Source organism: Pseudorca crassidens, chromosome 13 (genome assembly GCF_039906515.1).
Source record: "Pseudorca crassidens isolate mPseCra1 chromosome 13, mPseCra1.hap1, whole genome shotgun sequence".
NCBI lineage: Eukaryota > Metazoa > Chordata > Mammalia > Artiodactyla > Delphinidae > Pseudorca > Pseudorca crassidens.
The window spans coordinates 5,012,887-5,026,957 of record NC_090308.1 but is presented as its reverse complement, the minus strand read 5'-3'; the positions used below and the strand labels follow the sequence as shown (position 1 = coordinate 5,026,957).

Here is a 14,071-nt window from a genome sequence, read left to right as displayed (position 1 = left end):
CTATTGGCCTATCCTCTTCATCAGCTCCACCACCCAGTTTTTAGATTCCTTTTGTGTCGGAGATTTATTTGTCAGCTAAATTTTAAACTTCTATGTGAAAGTTTTTTGAGATATTTTTAAAACTGATGTGTGTTTTCTAATATTTGTGATCACTTAAAATATGAAAGGGACCAATAGTTGCATTCTTCAGTTTTCTTCAGCTTTTCTCTTTTGAAGTCCTAGTTAATATTAAACATAAGAGACACTCTTAATTTCAGTAGTACAGTATGGAATGAAGTAAATACCAAGTCACTGAATTAGAATCACATTTGAGACGAAAATTAAGATCATGCTATAAATGCTCGGTTTTACATGAACAAAAAGTGGTGTGCTTGAAAAAGACATTACTGATGCCTTTTTTTTATAGAGTGGATTGAAATGCCAGTCATGCCTGATATTTCAGCCCATTGACTTGCTGGATGAAGGACTAGAGTACAGCAGCTGTTCTAACACGACCAGTCAATGTGGAACAAACTGTTTCCGGGCTGCCCCTTTGTTTTACCAGACAGAATTTGAATTCTTTTTTCTTGAATTGTATATGACCTTGGTGCTGCATGCATGTTGTTGACTTTTAGGACTTTGATCTTTTAAGTTCTTTTTTTCCCAGCATTAATATTGATTTCTAAAAATATGAAAGTCTTTAATGAACCCGGACACTAAGATTTAAACTTGAAAATTCATTGTTCAATTAAAAAAAGCCACGATGCTCTGTATGTTATCTGTGTGTGTGCATGCACTCAGGTGCCTTTTGTTTCATGAGCAGATACATTTTATTGTACATGTTTTCTGTTTATCTCTAAATCATTGTAAAAAGTATTATAGGTCAGAATTATACAATAGAACTGTTTATGAGAGGCCTGTTTCTGTTGCATATTTCTCAAAGCATTTTTAAAATAACATGTAACCTATAACCCCTTTACGTTTTCCTTTCTGTTAACGCTCTGTCCTGTGGCCCCATGCCTGCTCCTTTCCCCCAGAGCTCCTCTCTGCTGCACGCACAGCGTCTGTTCGAGGAGTTTGACTGTTGCTTCCTGCAGGGCTGGCACTCTTAGCCACCAGCTGCTGTTCCAGCACTCTGAATGCAAGATCTCACTGATTTTGCCTCGTGGAATTATACTTACATAAGATTAGTTTTTCTAAAATGAAAAAAGGGGTGATGGACCAGTTTACTGCTTAGAAACAGCAAGAGGCACTGCAGTAAAATTTCTCATTTTAAAGCAATGTGCTTTTGTTGTGTTGGAAAATTTTTATTTATAATACTTAATTATTAGACTGACAAAATTGAAAGCAAAATATACAGATACCTATTGACATTCATAAGATGAATAATAATGAGTACTAAATGACAAGATTCCATTATCAATTTTATTTCTCGCTTTGCCACCTAAGCAGTAAAACATGATATTGACCACTTGGAGAACTGAGAAAATATTTCAAATTGCTGTGTTATAATAAATTTGCACACAGATAACATGCATGCTATATATCAAGTCTCATCATATTATTTTAAAATGAGCAGTGCCCTTCAAAACGGATGCAGACATGTGTGTTGGTGGTAGTGAGGAGATTGGTATTAGCATCAGATCTTCATTGATGACTAATTTTTAATTCCCTTCCTTTTATCTTTAGGTATGGCTTTCCCAACGAAAGGCTAAGAATTCAAGAACGGTCTTAACTGAACCCTCATCAGATCTGAATTTAACAAATGCTTAGTCTCAGCAGCCTCCAGGGGGTGGGAGGGACGCTTAGCCTAGCAGTCAGTGACTGACTTGCACTTTTGCACACTGATAGAAAGGAAAAGTATGTTATTAATTGGTTTAGGCTGTAATCTTACAAAGTAACGGTAATTTATAAAGGAGTGTATAGTAGTATACTGACTGCTAAGTGTACTATACTGTTTGCTTTACTAATCACCTAATTCATTGCAGTTCATACTTATTGACTCAAAGTTTAGAACCACAATCTGTAGGCTTTAAGAATTGCTTTTAAACCTTCTTAAGTGATAGACTCTGGAAGTGGTCTTAAGGTTAGCAAATAATTGTCAGTATTAAACATGGCATTATTTAAGTAGTCCTGCTGCAAGAAAGGCACTTCAGTGAATATGTGACTAGTAAAGCTTAACTATGTTTGGATCTAATAGAGTTCATGAAATCTGTAACTTGGGATTGTAAATGAATGGATAAAATAGGTTAAGGCCAAGATTATTGAAATGAATGCAATATTAATAGATGCATATATACGCAACATATTATGGTTAATTTTAAGACTACTGTGCCTTAACATGTTTCCTAAAAGAAAACTTTTGTAGTAAACAAACATTTGAAATCCATTTTGATAAACCTGCTGTTAATGTTTGTTATCTTTTCCCTTGTGAATGTTCTCTAACTTTGTCTTGGTAATTGCAATTTAACTAGGTGCGGTGGCTACTAAAGTTCGAAGGCACGATATGCGTGTCCATCCTTACCAAAGGATTGTGACCGCAGACCGAGGTTAGTTTAGTTCTGCAGTTCTTGTTTATGAGAAATGCGTTGGGTGTCCATAAGATTTGTTACACCACACCTGATGGAAGAGATATCACTGCTTGCCTGCACATCGTTTCTTTTCTTTTTCTAAATTAATTTGTAATAATTGACAGGTTTAAGGGTTGGGTTTTTTGGGGTGTTTTTTTTCCTCCCTTCATATTTTAACTTATTAAATTCTATATTAGTATGTACAATGATTTATTTCTACTAAAACGTAAATTAGTCCCTTTGGGGAGCTATTAAATTTTCATGTTGCCTTAGTTATTTTTCAGGAATAATTTTTGCTAAAATTTACCTTTTAATTGTTCTGAAATTTTGGGTTGGTTTTGCAAAATGAACTAAGCGGATGGTGCTTTAACGAGAGAAGTAAAGGAGTATATGCCTCCTGTGTCCTTTTGGAGAAAACTGAAGATTTAGTTTCCATTTTCCTTTTTAATAAGATACTTGAACCACTGTATACACAAGGGTATACATGTCAAGTACTTAGCTGAAATCAACAAAGTAAGGACTGTGAAGATAACTTTGATGAAGTTGGATTTTTTTTATAAATCAGAAAATCAGTTCCCTTTTATTCTTACATTCTCTTACCAAAATGGATCCTTTGATTTTTGTTATTTGCTGCTAAAATATATTATCTGAACGTAAACTATCTCTTGAAGCTCTGTGGTGACATGAATCCAGCTGTTTGAAAATCCTTTTTGACTAACCTGTGACTGGGAAATAAGTCTTCATTTTTCTCCTTTTCAACATTTGTAATTTGTGTCCTATATATGCCCTTGGACCCTTTTATAAAATTATTTATGTTTATTGAGGAGTGACGGTTTCGGTTTATTGACATTGTTTTCTAAGTTTGTCATTACAAGGTAGGAATCCAAAGCAAGATAAAAAAGGATTTTTCACAAGCTTCTATTATGGTACATCTATTACCTACTAATTAATTTGATCAGAGTCTCTAATATTAGTGGTGGAAGGTGATGTATTTATACCCCAATCCTACATTTTCTATGAACTTAAGAAAGACCTACCTGTTCTACATGGTTATCTTGAATACTGATGATAAATATTGGATACAGGTGTTGTCCACATGAGAATAAAATCTTCCCAGAGACACTGATGATAGCATCATACATAATTAGTTTGAAGACTTTTAACTAATACATATATTACTTGTAGAGATTATTCAATAAATAGACCCCCAAGCTCAATGATTATTTATGAAGATAATGTTAAGTGTCAGTGTGTCATGCACAAGTAAACCACCCTTTGTGTATCAGAAAAAGTCTCCTAGTGAAGGAGGAAATTTTTTAAAAAATGTTTTTTTTAAGTAACTTGCCATTTAAGGAAACCAAATAATTCCTTGAATAATCAGAGCTTTTTTCCCCCCACATTGTTCATGTCTAAAACAGTTCTAAAGAGTATTTAAAAGTAGTTTTTCTTCTGTTAACCTTTCCCTACATGCCCCTTTTAGGAGATTTCTCATAATTTTGTTTTAACACAATAATTACTGGTCTACTTAATACTCCAGTGCCTTGAGATAGTTGAAAATATTAGGAAGATTTTACTGTATTTGGAAATGACAGCACATTCCATGTGAGGCTCTTTTGTAGTTATATGTGTTTGGATTAGTCCTGTCACTGTTTTTATTAAAAATGCAATGTCAGCAAACCGAAATGCTACCTTTTTTTTTTTTTTTTTTTTTAAATAACAAATACTCATATACTGCTGTTACTATCACTGTATGCACTCACTGGGTCTAAGGGAGAGGTCTGAAATCCTTAACTTAAATTATTTTATGATACTACTGTTTTCTCTATTTTTGAGGTTTTTTTTTTAATTATTATTTTTTAATCTTTTGAAGGGAAGATTAGTGTAAGTATTCATTTAATGCAAGGAAACTCAGCCCTTAGACATATAACCATGTAATTCTATATGAGCATTTAGAGTACTACATGGTTGAGAAATACCTAGTTCTTTACTAAAAGTAAACCCACCTCTACACATAATTTGAAAACTGAATTTGAAGCCTATAAAAGACCAACTGACTTTGTAGTTGTGATGAACCATAAGTGCTTTTGCACGGTTGATACACCTGTGTGTACTGTAGGAGGCCAGGACTTGGCAGAGGATATAGTCTAGGTTTACTGGTATATATGTAAATGGTAGTTTGTTTATGTATTCCACACGCAAAAAAACATAATCAGAATTTTTCTAAATAATTTTACAAAAACCATCATTTATATAATTTGTTATAAGAAACTTAATACAATTTTAATCAAAATTTTAAGTGATTTCAAAAATGCTTTAAGATTCTATATTTCTGGAGTACCTATGAAGTGGTATGACTACATCATGTTAAATATTTATTTTCTTCTTTGATTTTGGAATAGCAGTTTTTAAATAAAATTCCACTTATTTTTAAGAAATTCAGGGAAGATTTGGTCACACTGAAGATACAGTATTTTTGTAGTATTTATAAGGTATCCTAAATGATAGACTATAGAAAGCATTTTTGTTATATGAAGGTAAACCAGTCCATTATATAGATCATTTACACTCTGTGAAATTACACCTACTGGGTTTTGATTTATGAAGTGGCACAGAATCTGCCTTTGCACTGAATATCTTTTCATTTACATCTCCTCTGCCTTAGTCACAGTGGCAACAGTACAGAAAATTCTCTCAAACCTCAGAATATAGTAGAAATAATTAAGCTATTGAATGAGTCTTAAAAATCATACTACTGTTAAGTGGACCAAGTTTGGTGAAGCAGAATGTGACAGAGGTTGATTAAGGAAGGAGCAACTCAAGGACATTGGGAATGATAACTTTTCCACTTGAGAACTACTTTATGTTTTACTGTAATTTTTTTAATTTTTTTTGTTCTGTTTGTTACTTTGCAAAAGAAAATAGTATTTACAGGTGGCTTCTTTTAAAATATAAAATATAAAGCAGGAATGTATATGAAATGTCAGATTTTATTGTTATTTGCAGAGTATTAGCTTTGAAATTGAATAAAGAAAGCTGTTTGTAGTTTTAAAATGCCTTATTGGTATCAATTAGAAATTTCTTCTATTTTTTGATGTACTTAGAGCTTTTTGAGTATAGAATTTTAAATGGCAGGATTTTACAGTGTTTACATGCAAGTGCATTTTATAAGTGTTCTATATGTGTAAAATAGTATTTTCAACTGGAAAGTGTTGGCTAGTGCAGAAGGCCTGGCCTTTTTCTGGTTCCCATGTTTCCTACACTGCTAGACTACAGTTTAGTATTGCATTGTGTCATGAGGCCAAGAAATTCCATGTTGTTTGTAAATAGAATAATTGAAAAAGCAATAAACATTTATTGAACAAAAGAAACCTTGTTTGGCCCAGAGTTTATGTTGAACCAAATTATTCATAAAAATTTAAATTTCTTTAGATTCATTTCTGTTGATCATCAGTTATTAATAATCACATCCATCATTAATAGTTGCTTTAATGCTTGCATCTGAGAGAATACTAATGCTTAATAGCAGTCAGATACTGATAACTGCACTGACTGTTTCAGAATTCTGTATACCAAACCTATTCATTGTTGTTGTTTTCCAGTTTTCTTCATTGACTGCTACTAACTATTAGTTGTTAGTTGTATTTTATTTCTATTTTTTCCTGTTAACAGTTTTTGGTTTTTTTTTATTTTGTTTTTTTGTGGGAGTGGGCTCTCCTTCATTTGTTCAAATCATGATATGAAATTGTCATGATTTTTATTGTATTCTGTAGATGGTGTCAATCAGTTTGTCAGAATTAAACATGCTTTTTTTTATTAGTTGTGATTAGTTTTTCATGTTGTCATTAAGCCGTCACTAGCTGAAACTAATCTCTTCTCTATCTTTTCTTTTCTTTTTTTTTTTTTGTTTTTTGTTTTTTGTTTCTAACCACCCAGCCGCCACCGGCAACTAACCTATGACCTTCTGACCTCTGAACTCTTCACCCAATGATGACCTGACCATGCCTGCCTGCTGATCAGTTAACTGGTAATCGCCTTTGCTTGCCTGTCGTCAGTGCAGCGAGCTGAGGCACTTGTCCGTTCGTCTTACCATCTAACCAAACAAAAGACAAAGAAATTGTCCTCCAACTCAGCTTTTGTTCTTTTTCGGTTTTTTTTTTTTTTTTCTTTTTTCTGTTTGGGTGAAAGTGGTTCTAGAACCTGCACTGAATAGTAGTAAAGCAATAAGGCCCAATTCATCCCACAGCACTGATCATCTTTTAATGTCCCACCCTAAGCGAACGGTAAGAAGGCCTCACTTCAGAAGGGGAGACAGATGGCCCTTAACTACTCAGTGACAGAGGCAGTTACTGTGAGAGACTTCTAGGAATCTTTTCTTCTCATAGCGAGTCAAAGCTCTCTGAATGTACTGTGTGATGATGCATCATGCATGAACCTTTGGTCAGGGATGTCATTGGTGAAGTGATTTCAAAAAGTATTCAAAATTTGATATGCTCTTTAGTCACTACAGTGCCCTCAAAGGGCAGAAGTTGCAGCCTTTTTTATATTGCCTGCCAAAATTTGAAGTATTAGAAGTGTGCCATGAGAGAAAAACTTAAGGAATTTTGAAAAGTAATGCAAAGAACAAAACTGCAACACTATTTTTAAAAAGATAAATATCTGAGTTAAAATGACTGAACCTTTATTTTACACCTCCTTTAAAAAATACACAAGAACAAGGTACATGCATTATGTGTCACATTACTGGGCAAACTGTTCAAATATTTTTTTTAAACCTCCCTGTATAGAAAAAAATCATTAAGGATGTAAAAGCCATGCTTGCCTATTTGCTGTATACATGTAATGAAATTGTAGATAAAGTGTAGTGCATTGAAACAAATGAACAAAAAGTAGATACTTTTACTATACAAGGGTGCTGGTGCAGAAAAAAATATATATTTTTGGAAATGTAGCATTTTATACTTTCAAGTGTTATAAAAAAAAAAAGAACAAAGAAACCCTTTATTTCATGAAATGATTTTTTCTGGTGGTTGTCAAGAAACAAAAGACCAAAAGAGCCTTTTTGTCTTTTTTTTATTTTTTAAGTATTGGAATAAGTCAGTCTAAAGAAAAGAAAGTGCCTTATTTTCCTTCATGGTCATTTAGTCAACTGTCCTGTAAGATCAGCTCCTCCCTCAGAATACAAGTTAATGCATGTTACTCAGTCGCCCAGTATGTGAAAGAAGATGTGAGGGGAGACAAATGAGTTGATGGTTTGAATTATATGATTTTTGCCACGTTACCTTGATATAAATTTGCCAAATCTGATACTGTGAAAAAATTTGATAACTTTTCTGATGCCTAGCAAGTAAGGTTTAAAGCATTCTTTTAAAATCATAATTGCGTGCTTTTGGTTATTGCGATATTTAATGTTAGTCCAAAGGATTCTGAAATAAAAATTATGTGTGATCTGAACACCACTTTACAGACAAAATTAGAGCTCTATTTTGTTGGGGGGGAGGGGTATTGGATTTTGTATTATTAATTGGAGGCAATAATATTATATTAGCAACCTTTTTCACAAAAACGAATCTTTCTGCTTTTCACTCTGGAAAACAAGGTTTTTAAATGAACCAAATTTAATCGGACTTGTTTCTACCAAAGCAGATCACTGGGTAGTCCATCTCTGCTGGTTTTAGTAACCTAAGCCAACAACGCCCCCTTTTTAACTTTAAAAGAATGTGAAAAACTAGCATCATTGTGCATATAATACTCAACTACATGTGAGTTTAAACTTCCAGTTTCTTACGAAGTTCAGTTTTGTAGTTGAAGCGATTTGTGCACAAAGCCGACATCTAAACTCTTAAGTAATCATTAACTGCTCAGTACCAGACGTGGCAGATATCAGGTGGCGGTGGCTCCCCAGCTCGTCAGCTCCTTCCCTCTTACACACCTTCACAGCTTCACAGTCAAAGGTCAGCAGTAAGCTCAGTAAGCACCTTTGTGGTGACCTCCTCCATCATCTTGTCTCACTTGGAAACCGTTTTCAGTTTATTTACTATGCAATAGACATTCATTGTTCTGTATTCAGCTAGCTTTAGTTTAACATGCCACTGCTTTGTCTTTCTGTTACACATACAGTTGTTTTGATTTATTTACAATATATGCTGTGCCATTTTGATTTTTATTTTGTTTGGTTGGTTGAATAAATTTGCGACACTCAAACACTTGAGGTGATAGTTTAAAAATGATACCAGTATTTGATCTAGTTTCATCTCAACTATGTTATTATACCTGGACATTTTAGATGTTTATCAAAGGTCTTTTATGGGGAAGAAAGTAAATGTTTGAAATAAACGTGTGACATTTATGAGTAATGTTGGCTCTGAACAAACGTTTGAAAACTTAGTTGACAAAATTTTGGATCAACTGAAAAAAAGCATGACTTTTGAAATCTCTGAATGCCTTGGTTCTCAGTATTATCATTCTTTATTGAATTTATTTCTTATTAAAATATGTAGTTTTTAAGACTTTTTTTTTCTGACAGTATTATGTAATTTTTTAGTGCGGGTAGATGGGAGTGTCGCTTGTATGTTACCGTACAGCTGACATGTATTTTTGTCTATTCTTTATTATCTCAGTAGTTTCATGCTATCTATGTATCATAACCAACCTATTGCCTATGAGAAACATGTAAGATAATGTATTTACAGCCATTGTTACAAGTTTATAATGTATTTTTCTATCTTGTTTTATATGTATGTTATATAACATTCAAAAAGAATTTTTTTCTTGATTGAGAAAAGGATACAAAAATGCAAAATCCACAATTTTGATAACTGAAAATTGCCAATTGTTTTGCAGTACTTTATTATATTGGGTGTCTTGTCTTTCTTGGGCTTTTAGTTAGCTAATGAATGAATACATTAGACACTTTCGGGTTTTAGTTGGGATTTTACATAGCTTGCATTTTAATTCTTTGGTTCTTTGCTGTTTCTATTAACCCATAGCATTATTTTAATAAATGTTATAATACCAACCTACTAACTCTGGACTATGTCTGTTTATTAACCTTTACGTGTTTAATTAAAATAAACAAATAAAGACAAAGGAATGTAAAGTCTTGAATTCCTGGACTAACCCTGAAGAACGTGACCACAGATAACATAGTCATAACGTGACTTGTTTTTATGTTGTTTGTCAGCTGACAATTCCGCACACTACTGTTAAAATGGCTTTGGTTATTCTGGGCTTTTACTTCGGGGTGGGGGGGTAGGTAGGTGCCAATAGAGATGGGAACAAAGTAGTGTTGGTTTGAGGCGTTCTTCTAGTCTTGCCACTTGCCTTTCAACCTCTGCATTACTAATTCCACAATTTCTTATTTTTCCTTCTCCAAAATAATCACTGTCTGCTCACAGCATAAAGAGTAAAGAGATTCGTCATAATGATATACCCAAGAAACCAGTTTGATTCTTTGTTGAACCATTTTTTGAAATTTCTATAAGTAGATAATTTTATGGTCACATAAAGCAAGGAATCTGATGTCTTACCTTTATTCAGATTTGTGTTTTAATTGGACATTTTTCCTTTATAAAGACGTTTTGAACTGTTTTAGCCAGCTGCTCCTGTTAGAGGGGCTAAACACAGGTAAAGCCAAAGGTAGAGTGGCTCTGTGTCTCAGGACAGTCCAGAGTAAGCCGTTCACAACAACCACAAACCCGCCTCTCCTCGTGGAACCCTCAGCAGGAGGTCAAACAGCGTCACTCAGCTTTATGTCTCACCCTGTTAAAAATACAGTCAGAATACATTAATATAAGAAGTTTAAGGGAGAAGAAATAGCATTTGAAAAGTTATATATATCATGATTTTGCATGCAGGTCAATTTAAGAAGATCTATTAAATATCTTCATGCTTTCCTTGGCTGCAACCTAGGTAAATTGACCTCTACTTATCAATTCTTTAGTGTAACTCTTGAGGTGCATTTTTATTTCACAGATATTGGTATTTCCTGTTCTGTGAAATAGTTCTCCTGGATAATAAAATTTCTCAGGATGAATTTTTGCATTTGTAAATAATGCTTATTTTTGTAAATTACATTTTATTTATTTTAAAGTTCTAAAATTTGGGGCTAAAATGAGTCACATGTTACAGAAGACATAACACCAATATGCTATTAACCAATCAAAGTACTACCATAGTATATATACATACATGAAATACATAGAATAGCGAGAGCATCTGATTTAATCATAGTTGAGATGGTTCTTTGGATCAAACAAATATATTGTTTCTCCAGTGGGGGGGGGGATGCATTATTATTAGGTAGAGCTTTACTATGCTACTCTGTAAAAGTTCACATTGCCATACAGCTAATATATATTCTGTAAAAATCTGAAGATGTCATTCAAGCTGCTAATATGCAAGTCATCATGGCACCATGTCACTGAAATTGAAGAAGAATTTCTATACAGTTTATTCCACATTTTCTGAAGCCTGTGAATGCAGTCTCATCTCATTTTCAGTTAAGAGTACTACTTTTATGTATAATTATGTCACATTGCCACCTTTTATGTTGTAAAAGTCCATTTTTAAAAGACAGAAATAACATTACAAAACCCACTTTTATACAGGCTGTAATAGTATAAAAAATGGAATCACCGAGTTGTTAGAATGATAAAATGCCAGAGGCAGTTTATTGTTTTATGCTACTAGTACTTGACGAAGCAATTGAAAGTTAAGCTTTCAGTCGAGAAGTTGGTGAAATTAATGTACTTAGTAGTCAAGCATTTTTTTCTTAGGCAAAATGTCAGGAAAAATGTAGTATGAAAGTCGATATTCACATACACCTACTCTGTAGGGCAGAGTCCACCTAAAAGGGCAGTTGAAGCACCCTGTCCATAAAGCCAAGATGTGCATATGTTTACACAAGATAGGAGGTGGTTAAGTTTCTAAAATACTGGATAAATATGAAGGATCTAAATTTTCTAGTACACCAAAAGCGGACAACAGGTTTAAATTGCTCATTACCAAATCAATCTTTTTTTTTTTACCAGCTAAGTCTAACACTTTTATAAATGGCAGTCTAAGGCTTCTCCAGTTTGGGGGGAGGGGGAGGGGTTTGTTTGTGTGTTTGGAATAAGATGTCTGTCATTCCTTGATAACAATTAGCAATTGTAGCATTTCCAGCAAGTCATTTTTAGTAGAAAGAAATGTATTGCTAAATTACAATCCATTATTTAATAGCAGAAATCACCCAGAAAACTTTTTGGACTCAAACTTTCTAAGTACATAAGGTAATTGTTAAACATTGTCACAAGTTTCTTAATACCTTTATTTAAAATGGAAAAATAATTCATATTATAGACAATTTTACTTTTAGAAATATTCATTTGGTACACACATGTAATTTTATCTGTGGTTTTTTTTAACATAACATTATCTAAGTTGAACTGCCTTTGCTATGAAGAGATGTAACAAAATTATATGCCTACCTGGTACTCAATGCTGAATCAAACTGGTTCACCTAAGCGTAGTACTCTCCTTTCTGTGTTTCTGCTGCACTAATTGCAGGGGGTGGGAGAGGAGGAGGAAGAATTAATTCTCAGGAGAAGTAGTTGGTAGGTGCAGCAGATAGCAACACAACGTGGATTTCTCATTGCTTACAGTTTTGCTGTCCCTTCGTGGCAAAAGACACCACATTGTGGGGAAAAGCACAGCTCCCATGGTAAAAAATTTATACCTTTTTTAAAAATGCTATTATCGAGAAATTTTGATTACCAAATATATCTTTTGTGGTTTATATTGTAGTGGTGTGTATAAAACACTTAGAATTTTATTTGTGGAAATTGTACATAGAAAAGTTGAAATAGGTCTTCCCAAATCCTATGTGAATGGAGAACCACGTTAAGACTGTACATGACGTGCAATAAACCAACTGGAAAAAGTGCATGTGCTTCATCCTCTCAAGCCAGCTGCAGCTGAAAATGCTGCTTATGCCTACCCCCCCCCAAAAAACCCCCACACACACCACACTTATAAACATCAGAATAAAGAATGTACATTTCACTTTCAGTTTCTATTGGTGCTTTTAACACTGTTTAAAAGAAAGCAGAAGAATGTGACATCCTGGAGCTCTAATTCACTTCACTACAAGCTGATCATAACATTTTCCCTGATTTCCAGTGATTAGAAAAGGAAATCAGTAAACAGACTCACTACAATGTTTCTCAGTTGGATGTGCATCCCAAATACTTGTTTCTAATTAGGAAACTTCAGGTACAATTCTCATATAGTTTTTAGATGTAAGAAAAAAGAAAGGAGTGCTGACCAAATTTTGATCCAGTAGGCTATGTGAAAAGGAGTAGTGTCATCAATTTTTTGAACAAAGAAGAATTGGTAAAAATACCAGTGGTTTGAAACCTTTTCTCAAAGATTTTATCTTGACATCTAAGTTTTAGGGCTCCTTTGCACCTGAAATTCCCCAGTCCTTACTTAGTCATAAATCCATTCTCCAGGTTTCTTTTCCTCCTTTCTGATCATGCACTAGAACCTTTGTTTTCCTGAGCAGTATTCTCCCCACATGCTTCTAAAAGCCGACAGAAGCTGGGTCCAGAGCATGGGTACAAGCTAGCTGCCCACAGATGGCGTTTGGTTTGGCCTCTACAGTATTGCTGTTGCTTTAATTACCTGCCAGCATTTAAAGTCTCAGTAGACTTTTTAAAATCTATTCATAAAGTCTACACTTCTTCAAAGAGCAAGTTATCTAGAAAACCAGCCTGCATGTGCCTGAGGTAGCCGTCAGCTGAAACCGATGAATTCCACTATCCCTTTTAAACCAAGAGCTCCCAGTTACACACTGCCCCACTACTCCTTACTGCCCCAGTATCACACCTGGATTGTTGATTTCCATTCTTCTAACTTGGTTTCGTTTTTTCGTCCCCTCCCTGGTTCCTGTAGACATCTGTGCTTGCCTCTTCAGATTCAGAATGGTGATTTTGACTCTTCAGACACCAAACTAGCTTCTCAAAGGGTATAATGTAAAACAGGTTTTAATGTTTCTCCTTCTGAAAAATCAGATGAGTATCATTTCTATATAAAAATTAGTCTGATAATTCATACATTTCTTAATATTTAGGGAGGAATTTCTGTTGTATGGAAGGATTGGATGACATTTGGGTTTCCTTCCAAATGTCATTTTTTTATAATTATCTGCTCCTTCTTTGTAGGAGCTCTTTGTGGTCTTGTTAGAAAGCAGTTAAGCTAATTGAACATTTAAAAAATATCCCACATCTAAAAATATATATATATTAGTGATAGTAAGTTGGGGATCATGTTTTTCCAGAAAATGTACATTAAAATTAGATTCTCCAGTTAAGTACTATTTTGTGAAGTACAGAGGGAGTGCTTATTTTTATGTGCTGTACAGCAGTTCCAGTTTGAGAGCGCATCTCAAAATTAGGATGAAAATTTAACTCCTGTGGTTCTGCTTTCTTAATGTATGCACTGGTTACTTAACCGAATACTAAGAAAAACTAGGGGGAAGTGGT

At 34.0% G+C, this 14,071-nt stretch overlaps 1 protein-coding gene across 10 annotated transcripts in view; it reads left to right on the top strand.

Moving 5' to 3' along the window:
* The window catches only part of QKI (QKI, KH domain containing RNA binding), a 143,354-nt gene extending 130,883 nt beyond the window's left edge, over positions 1 to 12,471 (top strand). For 5 of the 10 annotated variants that reach the window (XM_067701573.1, XM_067701575.1, XM_067701572.1 and 2 more), the window contains exons 7-8: positions 2,454 to 2,528; positions 6,483 to 12,471. In XM_067701573.1, coding sequence (XP_067557674.1) covers positions 2,454 to 2,528; positions 6,483 to 6,499 — 92 coding nt within the window. In that variant the 3' untranslated portion in view covers positions 6,500 to 12,471. The other 5 variants (XM_067701579.1, XM_067701576.1, XR_010933569.1 and 2 more) reach the window with 4 other exon arrangements.
* The last annotated feature ends 1,600 nt before the right edge of the window (positions 12,472 to 14,071 follow it).